Source organism: Pleurodeles waltl, chromosome 9, assembly GCF_031143425.1.
Source record: "Pleurodeles waltl isolate 20211129_DDA chromosome 9, aPleWal1.hap1.20221129, whole genome shotgun sequence".
Lineage (NCBI taxonomy): Eukaryota > Metazoa > Chordata > Amphibia > Caudata > Salamandridae > Pleurodeles > Pleurodeles waltl.
In genome coordinates, this window is record NC_090448.1 from 204,638,709 (window position 1) to 204,654,578 (window position 15,870).

The following is a 15,870-nucleotide window of genomic DNA, read 5'->3' on the forward strand; positions in this document are numbered from 1 at the left end:
CTATCTTACCTCTAAGGGGAGCCCTTCGACTCTGTGCACACTATTTCTTACTTTGAAATAGTATATACATAGCCAAGTTCCTACACCTTGGACATAGAAAAAGCCTTTGACACTCTGTCCTGGGAGTACCTGTGGCTGTCCTGCGCAGGGTGGGACTAGGACCCTCCTTCTTGTCATGGGTACGTCTGCTTTATTTGTTCCAGCGGGCTCAGGTTCGTACGGGGGCTCTAGTGTCCGAGGCGTTTGCTATACAGCGGGGCACCCAACAAGGCTGCCCCTTATCTCCGCTATTGTTCGCTTTAGCCATGGAACCCCTAGCCATACGGTTGCAAAAACACCTGCGGAATTGGGGCATACAGGTTGAAGCAAAGACGCACACTATATCACTATATTCTGATGATGCACTGGTGTATTTTACTGATCCGCAGTGCTCTGTCCCTCTCTTGTTACAGCTGATGGATGATTTTGGTAGGGTGTCGGGGCTCCATATAAATCACCGGAAGACTGTACTGTTCCCTATGGTGGGCCTGTCATCTGTGGCTGTATCTGAGCTGCCACAAATGGGTCTGGAGTGGGAGACGGAGTCGTTTCAGTATCTGGGTGTGCGGGTGTCACACTCCCCTCACCTACAATATGCCTTAAATATGGGTAGGGTGATGGATAGTCTCCGTGCCTTGGTCCACGTTTGGACCTCACTCCCACTGTCAGTTATGGGCAGAGTCGCTCTTTGCAAGATGATTCTTCTCCCGAGATGCCTATACATGTTACAGAACTCTTTTTGTGAAATGCCAGCCCCTCTTTTTTGGCAGCTCCATAAACTACTTCTGTCTTTGGTATGGGCGGGTAAGCGGCCCAGGGTACACGGACCTAGTCGACGGTGGTCTGGGCCTCCCCGATTTGTTTCTCTACTATGCGGCATGCTGGCTGCAATATGTGGCTCTGTGGTGTGACAATGGCACTAATTGGGAGAAAGAGCTGCTGGAGGGCTCTGTTTGCTTGTCGCTTTTACCGAGCTTGTTGATGGGCAGCTCTAGGTCACCACCAGGGACCCCCTACCTGGTTGCGCAGGTGTCGCGAGTCTGGGAGCTGTCCGTTGTGCGGGTGCTACGCAGGGTGCCGTATGCACGCTTACTTCCGCTTTGGGTGCAGCGCCCCTTCGCCCATGTTGCAGAAACACTAGCTTTGGAAGATGGCGAGACGGTGGCTGTAATGTTCTGGTGATCCTTATGAGAACAATACGTTTATTACTCAGGAGGAAGCGCAGGCCCTTTTTGGCATTGACTGGGGCCAGTTTTTGCAATACGCAGGCCTTTCACGGACGACACGTGAGGTTTGGACATCTTTTCCTACAGAGCCGGCTGAATCCCACCTTGAAGGTACCCTTATTGACCCTGGTGGTGTCTGAGATCTCATCTCCTGACTCTATAAGGCCCTAAAACAGGACAGACAGATAAGCATGGCAGGTGTTAGGGATAGTTGGGATGCTGTTCTGGATGGTCCGCTTACAGATGGTGAATGGTCTAGAACATGTTCCCTGGTGCGGGATGCAATCAGAAATGCGAGATTTAAATTGATACACTTTTATTATGTCCACTGGGCTTACAGCACGCCCAGATAGATGTGCCCGCTGTGGTGGGGCTTTCGCTAATTTCCACCATATGACATGGGTATGTAGTAAGAAACCATTTTGGACACAAATAGTGAGCATGCTGAGGGAAGTGTTGGCGATTGACATGGGGGTGTCCAGGAAGCACTGCCTATTGTGTCTGATCCCTTGCCCTAAAAAAGGTCGTTAAATGACTTACAGATTTGCTCAGTTAGTTCTCATTGTTGCCAACCGATGCTTTGCGATACACTGGACAAGCCCGTCCCCCCTTGCATGACGCTTGGTTAGCTGATCTTGTTGAATGGGCAACTGCTGAGGAGTGTCGGCTTTGTAGAGTGTGTACAGATGAGTTTGCTGAGTGGGACTTGGAGAGATGGAGGGGTATAATTGATTCCCTATTAGGGGACTCTGATGAGTTAGAGGGGGACTACTCGGAAGAGACTTCTGTTTGTTGAAGATTGGGTGACACCATTTTATGACTGACGTATCTTTGCGTGGATTGTATGAATATTCAGAGCTATTTGGGGGCAGGTTTGCCCTAGCCCCCCCCTACCACACACTGCCCCTCTCCTCCCCACCTTTTTTCTTCTCCGCTGATGGGCTGCTGCTGGAGGGTAGATGCCTGTCACCCCGCCTGCCTGTATGGTAGCAACTGTATGTGATGCTTGGAGTTGTTGTGGAGCTGGATGGTTTCTCCATGGTGTGTTTTATAGGTGGGGTAGGTCTGGCCCAGGTTTGTACATACCCTTCTGACTCGGAAATTCACACAACCTCAGCGACAGTATGGCATTCTGGGTTGTCCCTGACGCGACGTCCATGTTGCAGGTCATGTGGTGCTTGGTAAGATATCATACCGTAGTTCAGTTGATGCTTGTCTGGCTGCAATTGTTTTTTTGCAGGCACATCGATTGGTCTGATCTTCTGTCTTATGTATGAGTATCGCTTTGGGCATCACCACAGTTCTTGCTGGGGACATGTTCTATGACTCAATTTGGTCTGGAATGCTGAGATGCTGATGTATATCATATGAACAGTACCGTTTCTGTGTTGTTATTATAAAAGCAATAAATAAAGTTTAAAAAAACATTGCTGCGCTCCTCTCCTGCCTCAATGCATAAGGTGATGTTTTAGACTGACCGATGTATACTCCTGACTATTTATTGAGGTGGCAAGAGAGTAAAAGTATAAGGTCTCTTCCATGCACTTGAGAACCTTAGAGCTCTGTGCCTGCCAATCGGCTAAAATTAGTCACCGGGACCCAAAGTTCATCTGTTTTTTCTTTTCTTGTGGAGCCTTCTTTATCTTGTGACATGCACAGCAAATCTGCACAGTGATGTAATCATCCTAAATAGCAACAAAGTGGAAAACAGATAGCAAATAAGTCCTCTTCAAAAAAAGTAAAAGCATTTGTGAGCTAGATTTTCCCTCACGGAAAAAGGATGTTTGTTAATAAACCATACACGTGCACTTGCATTACTGTCAATGAAGCACATTTACTGAATGTGTGTGTAGTAATTACCGCTGCCCACTCGAGGAATTTCTTGAAGATGTATTTCATTCATTTAATTCATACTGTTGTAAGGTTATTTTAGTAGCTTTTATGGGCACGTTATTTTAACCACAGGCCTGCAGCTTGTGCCCTCTAGCTTAGAAACAATTCATTTTATTTTCTGAGCAGAAGCTCTCTTCTGTGATGATGTTTTATTTTCCTTTATTGATACGCTTTTAGCACAAAAACTGTTTTTATTCCCTTTATTTGGACATTCTCATTCTGTGCTTTGTTCAAGGCTGTCTCCAAAATGTTGTCAGTGACCACAATCTTTATCACTTCACGAAAATCATACAGGTTCTTACGTTAGGGCAGGTTTGTTAGAACACCAGCTTTTTTATTATAAAACAACCCTCTTCCTCTCTACATTAGAGGGAGAGGTCCTGCCAGAAAATTGCCACTGTATGCTTTCGCTTCACTGCAGCTGTCTGCTGAGTCTTGGCGTCTTTCCGTTTACATGAGAGAGGACGCTCAGTAGACCAACAGCCCTCTTAACTACTATCATGTTCAGGTGTGGGGGATAGTGTCTTCGTAGGGAACCTGAAGGGTGGATTAGGGCTGTGCTGTAGTAGTACCTTAGTGGTATAGGTAAGAATCCTGACATTTAGCACTCTGATACTATGGTGGGACTTTTTTTGTGTTTCACTTTCATGAATTCCTTGCATTGCTATTATTCTGTTTCATCATCCTAATCATTGCAGTACATGCTATTATATCTAGAACACAGATTCAATAAAATGCATTGAACCGGTTTCTGCTCCTGTTTGTCTTTGCATCTGTGAGACAAATGTAACTGAGAGAAAAGGATGACATCTGTTGCACCACGATTTCCCTGAGAAATCAGAATGTCACGTGCACAGCTGCCACAAATCACTGCCATTTTTAGATGCTGAAGAGGTACTGCTAGCTGGTTGGAAGGGTTAGGCTGAGTAGACTTGGACTCAGTTCCCCACAGCCTGGTGGTGCTTCTTCCCGAATCCAGCAGTCTCCTTTAGTATAATTAAAGCTAAACACAACACACATTCCACATTCTAAATTCCTTCCCTTCATTCTACCTAATGGGAGCGTCTCCTGGAGAGGTTAAAAAGAAAGGTGGTGGTGTGATATTTTGCATGTTACTGTCTCAACGTGTAAAACACAATATGACACCAACTGAAATATATATAGTAATTCTCCATATAAATCACATGCACATATATACTTAGATGCAATATAAAATACTGTAATAAACAAACATGCTTGTAAATAAAATATGTTCACTAAATGAGGAGATTAGTATGGTGATAGCCACTTAATCAGGGTGTGCCTATCACTGTGTTTAATTTGTACATTGTCTTGTAATAACCACTCAACTTGAGGTGTGCCTATCAGCGTGTTGTAAAAGAGATATAATAATAGGCATGTAATTCCAAGTGTGTCTGTAGGAAAGTACCATCTTCCTTGGCATGTTACCCCCATTTTTTACCTGTATGTCAGTATGTTTTTGTCTGTCTCACTTGGATCCTGCTAGTCAAGTCCCCAATGCTCATAGTTTATGACCTAATGTGTGTGTCTGTATAGTGCTTGACTGTGTCACTGTGGCTCTGCTAATCAGAACCTCAGTGCTTATTCTCTCTCTGCTTTTAAATTTGTCACTGTAAGCTAGTGGCTTCATTTACCAATTTCAATTGGCACACTGGACCCCCCCTTGTAAGTCCCTAGAATATGGTACCTAGGTACCCATAGCATTGGGGTTCCAGGAGATCCATATGGGTTGCAGCATTTCTTTTGCCACCCATAGGGAGCTCAGACAAACCCTTGCACAGGCCTGCCATTGCAGCCTCCATGAAATAACACACACATTATTTCACAGCCATTTTTGCTGCACTTAAGTAACTTATAAGTCACCTATATGTCAAACCTTCACTTGCTGAAGTTTAGGTGCACTAGCAAAGGTGCCCCCATATAGTTCAGGGCCATGTCCCCGGACTTTGTGAGTGCGGGGACGCCATTACACGCGTGCACTACATAAAGGTCAATACCTATATGTAGCTTCACAATGGTAACGCTGAATATGGCCATGTAACATGTCTAACATCATGGAATTGTCCCCCCATTCCAAATCTGGTATTGGGGAGCCAATTCCATGCATCCTGGGGGCTCCACTATGGACCCCCAGTACTGCCAACCCAGCTCTCTGTGGCTTGCACTGCAGCTACAGCTGCTGCCACCTCACAGACAGGGTTCTGCCCTCCTGGGGTCTGAGCAGCTCAGTCCCAGGAAAGCAGAACAAAGCATTTCCTCTGAGAGCAGGGTGTTACACCCTCTCCCTTTGGAAATAGGTGTTACAGGCTGGGGAGGGGTAGCCTCCTCCAGCTTCTGGAAATGCTTTGAAGGGCACAGATGGTGCCCTCCTTTCATAAGCCAGTCTACACCGGTTCAGGGATCCCTTGTCCCCTGCTCTGGCACGAAACTGCACAAAGGAAAGGGGAGTGACCACTCTCTGCCCAGAGCTCCTCCAGTGTGTCCCAGACTTCAGCCATCTTGCTTTGCAAGGTGTGGGGGCACTCTGGAGGGCTCTGAGTGGCCAGTGCCAGCAGGTGACATCAGAGACCCCTCCTGATAGGTCTTTACCTGAAAAGGTAGCCAATCCCCCTCTCAGGGCTATTTAGGGTCTCTCCTGTGGGATCTCTTCAGATTCTGCTTGCAAGTTTCCTTCAGGAATCCTCTGCAACTACAACTACAACTTCATCCTCTGACCTCGGATCAACCGCCGTATGCTCCAGGAAATGCTGTAACAGCAACAAAGTATCCACAAGGGATACTTTTCCACTGCAACTTCAGCTCCAGCCAGCAACTGCAACAGCTTCAACTGTGTGCACGCTCGGGAGGACTCCCTGTCTTCATCCTGCACCAGAAGGACCGAAGAAATCTCCTGTGGGGTGACAAAGTCACTCCCCTGCTCACGCAGGCACCTTCCAAGATGACAACCGGTACCCCTGGACTCCTCTCACAGGGACGAGCGCGCTCCTAAGGACACAAAAGGTGGACCCCATCGACATAGACTGTCCTGAAGTCCTGCTGACGCAATTTGTAGGAGATAAGACCCTGCCTTCCCTGAGAGTGATGGTACCCCTGTGAACTGCATCTTCTTCACCTCCTAAGGCCTCTGTGCCCTATTTGCAAAATTCCTTTGTGCATAGCCTGGCCCAGGCCCCCAGCACTCCATCCTGCGATGCTCAACTCGCTGAGTTGTTCTCCAGCGGCGTGGGACCTTCCTTTGTTGTGCTGCACCAACCGTGTTTTGCACCTCCTTTGTCCCCGTGTCCTGGGACTCCCGTGAGTGCTGCCTTGCATTGTGAGGGCTCTCTAAAGTGCTGAGAGCCCCCTCTTCCTCCTCACACAGAATTGAGACCCCCAGGTTCCTCCTGGGTCCAGCCAGCTCCATTTTGATGCAAAACACATATTTGTCGTAACTAATGCTTGTTGGCGACTTCCAACACAAAGTTATGTCTGAATCCATCTTCACGTTGTGGGACATCTTCTGCATCATGCTGGCACCCGCTGGCATCTTCCTAGGGTGCATTCCTCAGTCTTCCTTCAACTGGGGACTCTTCTTTTGCACCCTCTTCTGGGTTGGCAGGGGCTCCTGCCCTTCTTGGAACTTCTTTCAACTTCTGGACTTGGTCCCCTTCTTTTGCAGGTCTTCAGGTCCAGGAATCCAGCAGTTGTTGTTTGCAGACTTGGTTGGTTACTGCAATATCCCAATCACAAGGTGTAGTGGGTCCTAAGGAAACTTGCAGTACTTTACTCCTCCTTTTCTGGACTCTGGGGTGGGGTAATTTACTTACCTTTACTGTATTCTTACTCTCCCAGCGATTCTACACACACTACACTTGTCTAGGGGAGAATTTGTGATTTGCATTCCACTTTCTTAGTATATGGTTTGTGTTGCCCATAGACCTATTTTCTCCAATTGCATTCTATGGCATTTCCTATTGTTTGCACAATCCTATGTCTAATTACTTACCTTATTTTGGTGTCTATTGTATATATTGTGTATGCTACTTACCTCCAGAAGGAGTATTGCCTCCAAGATATTTTCGGTACTGTGTCACCCAAATAAACTACCTTTATTTTTGGTAACACTGAGTATTGTCTTTACTTGTGTGTAAGTACTGTGTAACTATACGTGGTATTGCATGAGCTTTGCATGTCTCCTAGTTCAGCCTAAGCTGCTCTGCTATAGCTACCTATATCAGCCTAAGCTGCTAGAACACTACTACTTCACTAATAAGGGATAACTGGACCTGGTATAAGGTGTAAGTACCCAAGGTACCCACTACAAACCAGGCCAGCCTCCTACAGTGTCTATCAACGTGTTGTACAAAAGGAAGAGTGATAGCCACGTAAATCAAGATGTGCCTATCACTGTGTGTAAATGAAGACAAGGTACTATTTCACAGAGCAGTACATGCCACGTTGGGTGTGCTTTTAATAAGAATAAGTAAAGGTATGGGAATTTTAGCTTCTTGGTTCACACGTTTGTTGCTGGAATCACTTGTATACTTTTGAAGGCCATGTACAACATCCCGATTTATTAAGATGGCCGCCGCCTACACCGTGTGTCTAATTTTATGGGAACTAGAGCTTGAGGCTACAGTGGCAGCACACATTGACGTGTGGACACTCTTCTACAACAGAATGACTTTGAGGGCAGACTAGCAAGAGGAGCATGTGGAAGCCACGAGCGCTGGTGAACTGCAGCGGCTCGCAAAGTGGCAGTTAATGTTGCGTGGCCTTAAAGTAAGTTTTAGAACAGCATATTGTAAAAAGAATGTTTACTGTATCTTATGCCATTATTGGGACGTTTCTCTTGCGTAACGCTCCTTTTTAAAAGCAAAGTTTTCTCACAATTGTAACACTCATTTTCTGTTGATTCTAGTAGGCTGATAGTCAATGGCGGCCGGCAGCTTTAGGAGGGAGGGGGCGGGCGGGGCGCGCACACACACACACACACTCTCCTTCTTTCACACACAGACACCCACGCACGCACATCCATTAACAACACTCATACCATTCAAACATGCACACACGCACCTAACATTCATTTTAAAACATCACACACACTCATTCTTTCACACACGCATGCATGCACATCCATTAACAACATTCATACCATTCAAACATGCACGCACGCACCAAACATTCAATTTGAAACATCACACACATACACACACACACTTACCTTCGGCCTCCAGGTCCCAGGAGGGTTGGGACTGCTGCCTTCCCACATTGCATGACCTTAGGTCAGCCAATGAGGGAAGGCAGCAGTCCCTGCCTCGTCACAGAGTGGGATGGGGGTCAGTGAGACTGCTGACCCCACCCCACTCTGTGAGGTCACGTCCATAGGAGCTGTGATCTCCTCAGCCCAGCAAAGTTCAGCTCAGGCAGCCAGGAGTCTGCGCAAATCGTGCATGTCTGCTCCTGGCTGCCTGACCTGAACATGAAGAGTGTCTGTCAGACTGACCTTTGTTCAGCCTGACAGACACTCTTCATGGGGGGCAAAAGGTGGCGGTGGGGCGTGGCCCCTCTGCCCTAAAGGACGGGCTGCCACTGCTGATAGTAAATCTGTAGTGGAAGTTGATGAAAACGCAGGTTTGAATCATCGCTGAAATGTAGTAATTACCACTACCCACTCAAGGTATTTCTTCAAGATGTATTTTATTCATTTAATTCATACAGCTTAAGAAACAGCTCAGCCACCTTAAGAGCTGGAGATCAACGGACTGTCCTTCACCTTCTTTCCTACCACATTCCACATTCTAAATTCCTTCTTTTCATTCTACCTACTAACATTGGCTCATAAAATTTAAATATAATCAATACAAGATGTAACACGTATAAGATGTACACATAGATCACAATGTAACATCATACAAAATCATGAAATACTACAGGGTACAATATATTGTTTTTAAATGGCAGTTAATTAAATTAGCAAAACTTAATGAAATCTTACTGACCCTGAAGGAATTGTGTCCTTGCTTTTTAGATGAGTGGGTTTTTCCCGAACCTCATCCTCTTCAGTCATCCAAACAACCCGACACCAATGAAAGGGAAACTTTCGAAACATTACCTGGACTTCTGCAAGAAGTTGAAGATGAAAAGGGAAATCCACCCTGTAAGCTCAAACCCACCCAGACAGATGTTTTTACTTTTTTATCAAGGCCTCGATCCGCGCCCCATGGGAAGTCTCAGAATTTATCAATGGATGAGTATGCATTTCCATTGGATGTCAGCCATCTTGTTAGACATGAGGAACAAAGAGGAGCCCGGATGGAGGACGACTTCTACGGAAGCGATAGCAGCGAGGAGGTAATTGTCCCTACAATTAAATTGTGTGTGCTACATGTACTGTTAAAACAGAATTCACTTTTGCACTATGGGAACTTGTTACTACTCTTGCTATACTCATTATTTCTAATTTACTGTACTTGAGGTTGAATTATTATCAAGTTCACTGAACAATGTCAAAATAGGAGAAGATATGCATAACTTGTGACTATCCAGAGTTCACAATGGTGTCAAACAATCTCTGCTGCTTTTTTTGTTGTGGAGCTAGTCAAGGTTTGAAGGTATTCGGCCTCTGCTCTTTGGAAGAGGAGCGTTGGCGCCTATGTATGTATATTCCAGAACCTTCTTTCATAATCACCTCACTTCCCTAAGCCAACTCTTTCATCTACCTGTTTGCTACCATAAACAGCTGTGGGTCTACAGAGCTTCTTTTGCTGCTGGTTCATTATGGAGATGCTATCGGTTGAAGACAGTCTAGACCTGCATACGCACCACCGCTCCCATCAGCAGAAGAGGAGCAAAAACACCAGATGGTCTATAACATCTCATTCGCTTCTTTAACTATTGGTTTAGCCCTCAGCAGCGGCCTAGTATGCTTTATTATTTCCTAATAGAAATGAATTATCTTTGAGTATCTCAGCTCTTCCTTACATTTTCCTTTCCATAATTTATCAGTTGACAAAACAACCTGTTGGCCAAAACTCTTATTCTCTGATTATTTTCAAATATTTTAGAACATTTAATTGAACCACAGTCTATTGCACAAATAGTCACAGTTGCTCAGCATAAGGCATCTAGTGAAGAGGGAAGGAGGGCGGGCAAGAATGTATACTATCATATTTACTCACACAGAAAATGCAGGTTTATCGAAATTTAGTGAAAGGAGTGGTGATGAGATTGACTTCATTCATTATTTGAGGTGGATAGAGGATACATTGAACTCACTCTTTCATGTGGAATTACAGCAAATATAAGGGAAGAAGGACAAGTGCTCAGTAAAAGTATGCAGAAGTGCACCTTGAAACTCTCCAGCATTTGTCCTAGCTAGCAGAAATAAGTAGTATTGGGTGTTAGTTATTCTGGTGCAAATCCCCTCTTCATGATGATTAAACTATAGGGACATTTCACTAGTGAACCACTGTTCCTTTGAAGCGTGGATCTTTGTTAGATCAAAGTTTATTCTGACATTTTGGGTCAATTTATATATGTTTTTTAATACGCAGATTAGCTAGTTCTTCTGGTATTTAATAGAAGGATAAGTGCAGCGTAAATCGATGCACCTTTTTCAGAGGCTTTGCTCTGATGTGTATAGAAGCATCTTCCTATTTCAGACCTGAAGCAGCATCATACTTTTCTGACAGCATAAGTATGGAATCAGGTCACTGCCAAGTGTTCATAGATGGGATTGTAGATACATTGTTGGAAATCAATTACAGAAAGGTGCTGAGCTAGAAACACTAAATTCTAACTGAGCTCGGCTTACATTGGTGTTGATGCCTAGTTGCACATCTTATACACACGGGCCCCAGTAGACAATTGAAGTTGGTGTATTGATTAATACTACACCTTTGCAGTTTTCCTTTGATAGATGTTAGCAGCAGGTCAAACCTGCCCAATTTTATTGGGGGGAGGGGTTAAAGGCCTGAAAGAAAAGCAAAGCATGCAGAATTTAATGTGACAAGTAATGATTCTGCACATTATTCTTCATTTAGAAGTTGAAATTGTGAAATAGGAGATATTTACCGTGCTCTGTAAATACCTCACCTCAAAAGTATGTTCTGTGTATGGTTAATAGCCAGTCCTATTCTGGAAAGCTTGTAATAACGACCTATGTGTCTCAATTTAAAGTATGGAACAGTAATTTTTTGTTAGTGTTTGTGTCCTGCCAGGCTAACAGAATGACAAGAGCGTAGATCCACTGTTTTAACGAATTAACCATCTGTAAAAGTTTTGGTTAAGAAGAACCTCTTGCGTCCTTGGCCAAGAAGCAGAAGCGTTTTCTCACTTGCACTACTGTCCAACAAGGACTGACCCTGAAGAAGCCAGAATCTTCTTGATTTAACCATTATGTCAATAGAGTAATGTGTCTGCTCCTGGTGGATTACACCTTGCTGTAGGCTCAAATACCAGACTCAAGGACACATTAACTCTAAATCGGAACATAGCACCCAGACCACTTTCAGCCTTGTTAGTTTTCATTAGTAAGGTGTATCTTGGATTCTGTGCCACAGCAAGCATAAGACAAATGCCAGGGCATAGCAGAAAGAGAAGAACTCTGTTTGTTTCTAGCTCATAAACTTCACCAGGTGAAGTAAGGATAGCACATTTCATCTCCAGGACTACTTAGGTGAGAGCAGAAGGACTATGTGTGGGCCTTAGATGGGCTCTGTATTCAGTTCTAGGGTTCTCGTATACCTTCACTTTGAGGGCTTGCTGCCCCATCATTCACCTGTTTTTGTTTCTTCTCTGTCCACTAAAAACTGACTAGAAGTGTAGAACAGCAGTGCCAACTTGGGGCAATCATGCTTAGTAATGACAGAACCTTATTTATTGAATGGTCTCACATTTCACGCTGCGTTCTTGTATTAATTTCCTATGCCAGTGGTGGTATGCTCTCTTGTTTTCTTTCTTGGAATGGAGGGTGTTGGAAATGTCCCTTTCTGCAGGGTCATCCTCAGACGTTTTGCTTTCCACCTCCTATATTTTGACCCTGTTTTTCTTAGTTCTAGGACTCTGGGCACTTCTACTGCTGACCAGTGCTAAAGTGCATGTGCTCCCTGCTTAAAACATAGTAACACTGGCTTATTCACAATTGGCACATTTTATTTACTTGTAAGTCCCAGCAACGTACACTGTAGGTGCCCAGGGCCTGTAAATCGAATGCTGCTAGTTGACCTGCAGCGCTGATTGTGCCACCCACTACAGTAGCAGTTTAAACATGTCTCAGGTCTGCCACTGCAGAGCCTGTGTGTGCAGTTTTGAACTACCATTTGGAACCGGCAAGTGCAAATACTTGCCAGGCCCAAACCTTCCTTTTTACTACATGTAAGTCACCCCTATTGCAGGCACTACTTAGCCCCAGGGGGAGGGTACACTGTATTTAAAAAGTTGGTCATGTACATTTAAGTTTAACATGTCCAGGTAGTGAAAAATTGCTAAATGTGTTTTTCACCATTGCAAGGCCTACCGCTCCCATAGGATAATATTGGGATTACCTTTAAGTGTAACTACCAAATGTGAAAATACAGAAATGTGGAGTTTGGTGTCTCTGGACTCACAATTTAAAATCACAACATGAAGTTGGATTTTTAGATTGTATGTCTGGAAATTCCACTGTTAGAAAGTTGGCAGGTTCTTACTTTAACCATTGTGTGCCTCTGTCTGTCTCTGAATACACGTCCGGGGTAGTTGGGGCTTTGCGCATTCCTTCTAGACAGTCACACACAAAGAGAGCTTGGGTCCAGGGAGGGAAGGACAGGGACCTTGTGGACCTCAAAAGAAGGCTTGGAAGTTTTTCCTACCTTCCAGAACCAGGGCACCAAAATGTAAATACTGGATCCCAAACTTCACCAAATCAGATCTCTACTGGAACCAAGGACACTCTGCCAGGAAGAAGGACTGCTGTGCTGCCACGAGGGACTGCCACTCCGCATCTGCAGTGCTGTGTTGACCTACCGCTTGCTGTGCTGTAGGAGGGACTGCCACTTTGCTGCTGGTTTTGCTGTGTTGGCCTGCTGCTTCTGTTCTGCAGTGAGAAGGACTGTACTTGTTCCCTACATCCTTGGCCAAAGAGTCTCCAAGGGACTGCAGACTTGCCATTTGTTCTGCTGCAGTCTCAGGGATATCAGAGACTGCTTGCAAGTCTTCCTGTGCTGCTGGACTCTGCCATCTGTGAGTCTGACTCTTGCCTGAGGTGCCCCTCCAGCCCTGGGCCTCAGAATTGGGTTCTGCAGCTGAAAACCTCAGAAAGTGATGCACCTCCCAGAGTGCAATAGAAAAATTGACTCTTCACCTCAACCAAGCGCTGCATCGCATTTACAGCTAAAAAACTCAAGAAATGACACATCGTGCAGAGCAGAAAAACTGACGCATCGCATCCCCGTCTGCGACGCAGCAGCTACCAGACAACAGCAGCTTCACCACTGTGTGACCCGTTGACAACTTTCTTTGCGGTCCACCACCAACGCATCGCATCCACTTCCACGGAGCCTGATGACGATGTGCCACGAGAGTGCAGCGGAAATATCAAAACATCGTCTCCCCGATGTTGACACATTGCTCTAAAAAAGGTACTGTTCAGCGGACCGTGCATGGGTTCTATACCCGTCGTACCTTCTATCACGGTCGGCCTGGATTAGCACTGGTCCCTCGTGACCTCAAGTGAACTATTGTCCTCTATAGACTTCTAAGCACTGTTTTCACATTTATTCATATCTCAACTTCTACTGATTGGATTTCGTCTTGTTTTACTCTGATAAATATTCTTTATTTGTCTAACTGGGTGTGGTGTCTTTTTGTGGTGTCTTCCACTGTGCTACCGTAAGAAAGTGTTGCACAAATACTTTGCATTACCTCTTACGTTAAGCCTGTTTGCTCTGTGCCAAGCTGCCAGGGGGTGAGCTCAGGTTAATTTAGGGTGTGTATTTGACGTACCTTGCCTAGGATTGTGGTCTCTACTTAGACAGGGTGCCAATCTCTGCCAACAAGATACCCAATTTCCAACAGAGGATTTAAGATGATTGTGCCCGCATACCTAGTACTTATGATGTAGGTGCAACAGAAAGGGAAAAGGTTTAGTATCAGTATGTTTTTGCTTCAATAGACTATTCCAGCCTACTTTCGATATTTAGCAGAGGGAGAGGTTTCTTCCGATTTCTGATCTGTAGGATGCATTGAGCATATTTAGGATTCAGGGCTAGGTCAGGAATAATCACCACTGGTTGGGTTTCAGATGAGGTTCTCTAAGATGCTGCAGAAATATTTTTCCCCTAGGTACATCCTCCATGTAGTTTTCTTGGCTGATGCTAGGCAATCTGTAGATCATCTTCTAAATACTGAATGAGTAGTGATCCATTTGTTTCTTCATCAGTAACCACTACCTTTTCTCTGAGGCAGAGTTTGTCCTTCTAGAGGTTTTCCACTCATTGTGTTGTTGTGTATTGTGTGGGTTTAATTAATTGTTCTAGTTTGTGGCCCTGTGTTTGAATTCCAAGCTTGCTGTTTTGGTGTGATAATCTGATGCAGAGTGGAGTACCTCATGGCTCGGTATATATTCATAATGGAAGGGCTATAATGAGGAAGGCAGGTTAGAAGGTGATGGACTGATTTTTTACAGTACTCTTTTTTCCTGTTGGTCACAGTTCTCCTCATTTAAGTCCTGCATCTTGCCCACCTGGCCCTCCTTTAGCAACCTTCCTACAATCCAGATTTTAACCATGTAAGGTAAAGGAAGTGGGAAAGAAATTACTATTTACGAGTCCCTAAGGTAAAGACATTCACCCATAGAATAAGGACTGTGAGGATAAAGATTCAAACTCAAATTATGAAAATTATCTGTGGTCGTTTGTTGTATGGTTGTGAACAGGGTACTTTGGAACTGACAGTAACTTTTTAACCTAAATGAATTTAATTGAGGAGATAGCTGGAAAGAGAGTGGTGAGGGTGCAGATGGTGATTTGAGGGTCCACAAAGATCTTTCTTGTCATGGTTGACTACGTAATCAATCAATCAATCAATCAGGTAATTTATAAAGCGCTCTACTCACCCATCAGGGTCTCAAGGCGCTAGTGGGGGGAAGCTACTGATCAAATAGTCATTTCTTGAGGCGTTTCCTGAATGTTGGGAGGTCCTGGGTCTGGCGTAGGTAGAGCGGTAGGGAGTTTTAGGTCTTGGCGGCGAGGTGGGAGAAGGATCTTCCTCCGGCAGTGGAGCGGGGGCCAGAGGCGAGGGCGAGGCTGGCGGAGCGGAGAAGGCTGGTGGGAGTATGGAAGGTGAGTCTGTCGTTGAGGTAGGCCGGACCTGTGTTGTGCATGGGTGAGGAGTTTGAAGGTGATCCTCTTCGATACGTGTAGCCGGTATAGGTCTCTGAGGTGGGTAGAGATGTGGTCTCGGCGTGGGATGTCTAGGATGAGGCGGGGGAAGCATTTTGGATATGTTGCGTTTTTGTTTGCAGTTTGGCCATAGTTCCTGCATAGAGTGCGTTTCCGTAGTCCAGACGGCTGCTGACCAAGGCGTGGGTGACTGTTTTTCTGGTTTCGACGGGGATCCATTTGAAGATCTTACAGAGCATACGGAGGGTGCTGTAGCAGGAAGAGGAGATTGCGTTAACCTGCTGGGTCATGCTGAGTGCTGACTCCAGGATGAATCCCAGGTTTCATGC

The 15,870-nt window shown here is 45.2% G+C and overlaps 1 protein-coding gene across 1 annotated transcript in view; it reads left to right on the top strand.

Moving 5' to 3' along the window:
* CFAP20DC (CFAP20 domain containing) overlaps window positions 1-15,870 on the top strand; it is a 1,731,599-nt gene that overhangs the window by 833,894 nt on the left and 881,835 nt on the right. The window contains exon 12 of the mRNA XM_069206541.1: window positions 9,190-9,512. Coding sequence (XP_069062642.1) covers window positions 9,190-9,512 — 323 coding nt within the window. The remainder of the gene's footprint in view (window positions 1-9,189; window positions 9,513-15,870) is intronic.